Source organism: Camelina sativa, chromosome 1, assembly GCF_000633955.1.
Source record: "Camelina sativa cultivar DH55 chromosome 1, Cs, whole genome shotgun sequence".
NCBI classification, from domain to species: Eukaryota; Viridiplantae; Streptophyta; class Magnoliopsida; order Brassicales; family Brassicaceae; genus Camelina; species Camelina sativa.
In genome coordinates this window covers 6,005,991-6,008,976 of record NC_025685.1, presented here as the reverse complement: position 1 = coordinate 6,008,976, position 2,986 = coordinate 6,005,991, and the positions used below count along the sequence as shown (strand labels likewise).

Genomic DNA, 2,986 nt, shown 5'->3' with positions numbered 1-2,986 from the left:
CGCTTGCAAATCTTGTAATCCAATACAACAGTTACCTCTTTCTACAAACCCGAACTCTAGTTTAAAAAACAAAATTTTCCCACCAAAATTAAAAAAAAAAAAAATCCGCCAAAAAAATATTGTCAAAAAATATTCCTGCCAAAAAAAGTTTACAAAAATTTTATAAGGTTTTAATAAGGTTTAAACGACTTAAAAATATTTATAAGACATTTATAAAGTTTTTATAAGTAGAAACTTTATAAAAACTTTGTAAATGCCTTAAAAAAACCTTATAAAAATCTTATAAAATTTTTTTTTAAAAACATTGTAAAAGCGTTTACAAGATTTTTTATAAGATTTTTATAAGGTTTTATAGATTTTTAAAAGCGTTTACAAGGTTTTAATAAGTTTTTATAAGATTTTTATAAGGTCAACATTATGGATTGTATGAATCTTCTTCCACATTAGATAGCTGAAGCCTCTTCTTCATCTCATCCTTATCAATATAAGTTTAAGTTCGATTAAAAGCAAAAATTGAGGTCTCAATGTTCCAAGATAGTTTTGTTGTTTTTGATAAGATAATAATTATGTAGTGAATTTGCAAGCGGATGCAGGGGATGATTGTTATATGTGGAAGATTGGTGATGGTGTACCCTATATACTTTCTCTACTGTAAAAACTTGGTCTTACTTGAACCCGCCTAGATCATGAGTGGAATGGTATGAAGCAGTTTGGTTTATAGGAAGGATTCCTAGGCATGCTTTTGTTGCATGGGTTAACTCTAGACACAGGCTTCATACAAAGGATAGACTTCACAGCTGGGGTCTAGTGGTGTCTCCACTCTGTCTGCACTGCAACTCACACGACGAGTCTCGGCAACATCTATTCTTTGATTGCGCTTATTCCTCTGAGATTTGGCACTATTTCACATCGTGAGCCCATGTTTCTCCACTTGCTTTATTTGAGGATGGAGTTACATGGCTGAAGAATCCTTGCCGAGATAAGAACACAGCTTTGATTCTTCGGCTAGCGTGTCAAGCATCGGTCTACATAATCTGGACAGAACGCAACTATCGTATCCATAACAATACCTTTCACTTGCTTCTGTTCAACTTCTTGAAGTTAAAAGCATAATTCGGTGTCATCTCGATCCTTTGTCGAGAGCTCAGCGGCTTACCTCCCCTTCGGACTCCTTTTTGGTTACCTGGTTCGTTTATTCGAGTAATCTTTTTATATCTGTTGTATTGTAGGTGTATCTCTTTTAGGAGGCACTTGGTTGTAATTAATGAAGGTATGTGTTAAAAAAAAAAAAAAAATAATAATAATAATAATAATAATAAATTTTTCACAAATCACAAACAGCGTGTCGTTTTATTTGTTTCTGATGAACTAACGCGTTGTTTTCTCTCAGACGAGCGTAGACGTCGTTATGACGTTGGGGTCCTTTTAGAACGGGTCAAAAGTTCAAGGGTAAAAAAACAAAAATTATGTGAAGATCTTTTTAATCAACTTGGATAAATACAAGGGTCCGTTTTGCAATTTTTCCTGAACAAAGTCGCCGAAATTAGGGTTTTAGTATTTTAGTGAGTGGTCTCTTCTTCTACATTGTTTGCAGCTTCTTTGATCGACTGAGAGAATCCAAAGCTTTAACAACCATGGGAAGCGAAGACATGATTGACCACCTTAACGACGAAGAGGAAGAGGAGGAGTTCAACACACCAGAACCTCTAGAGAAGAAGCAAAGGAAAGGGAAGGAGATTGCAACAGAAACAGAACCAGAAACAGAGGATCAAAACAGAGACAAGAAAATCAGACTCAAGGTGAAACAAATCCGTGAGAGACCCGATAGAATCTCTCCTATCGTCGCTTATTTCTCTACAAGCTACGATCCTTGCGAGGTAGATCCAGAAACGGGCGAGAAAGTTCATGAAACTCCAAAAGTTACTGTTTACAAGCATAAGGATGAGACGAAGAAGAGGCTTCAGGTTGTGGTAAGCCCTCCTGGCGCGAACGTGGAGTTCGTGGGAACGAATTACACTGGGGAGCAAGCGGCTATGCAGACTACTGCTTATGCATTGGGTGTCGTCAATAGAGAGAAGAAGACGATCAGGATTTTTCCGGTTGCGCACAATAAGGTTTGAAAAAATAGATTTTTTTTCTGTTACCCTTGTTTTTGATGAGGTTTGAGTTAGTGGGAATGTTTTAGTGTATTGTTAATAATAAAAGGAATGATTTTTGGGAGTTGAGTTTTGGTTTGTGTTATTAGAAACTAGAGTTGAAGTTTTGGGTTTTAACTTGCAGATAATAAGATTGGAGCCAAGAATTAAAACTGAAGAAGCAAATGAGGAAGAAGCTTCAGACGCAGAACTTAGCATAAGAGATCGACTTAGCAAAACTAACCAGAAGTATAGTACAAAGAAAGTTGTTTCTCGGGTATGTCATCTTTTCTATGTGTCACTTGTTCTCTACAGTATCTATCAGTCTTATTGGTATCATTGCAAATATAAGCTGCTGTATATAATCCTAGCTTCTGACTTAGTACCTATATTAATCTTGAGATTCATTGAGAGGATTATAAATCTTAATGAGAATGTGTGTGTCTTTATGCAGGATAAGAAGAAGCGTAACTTAAATCTGGGAGATGATGCCGAGACTCAGAAGTTCCTTGACGGGAAACTTAATGAACTTGATATTAATACGGGGGCTCTTGAAGGAACCAGTTCTACTGTTGCACGCAACATTCCTNGTTAGGAGGGCAGCGGCGCTGGTAACCAGCTGGTCTGCGACAGGTCCGGTTCCGGCGTGCGCAGCTACAGGAGGCTCGGAGGATGTGTCAGGCGCCGACGGAGAGACTGTGCTCGGCAATGGGCCCTCGTCTGGGCTTGGCAGGGAGCTCGGCAGGGAGCTTGGCAGGGAGCTCGGCAGGGAGCTCGGCAGGGAGCTTGGCAGGGAGCTCGGCAGGGAGCTCGGCAGGGAGCTTGGCAGGGAGCTCGGAAGGGAGCTCGGC

At 39.1% G+C, this 2,986-nt stretch overlaps 1 protein-coding gene and 1 pseudogene across 1 annotated transcript; both read left to right on the top strand.

Moving 5' to 3' along the window:
* The window catches only part of LOC109132711, a 6,581-nt pseudogene extending 5,337 nt beyond the window's left edge, over positions 1–1,244 (top strand).
* Positions 1,540–2,730, top strand: LOC104704741. The gene is made up of 3 exons (XM_010420779.2): positions 1,540–2,114; positions 2,281–2,412; positions 2,590–2,730. The coding sequence occupies exons 1-3, from the start codon at positions 1,635–1,637 to the stop codon at positions 2,728–2,730; spliced, it is 753 nt and encodes a 250-aa protein (XP_010419081.1). The 5' UTR covers positions 1,540–1,634.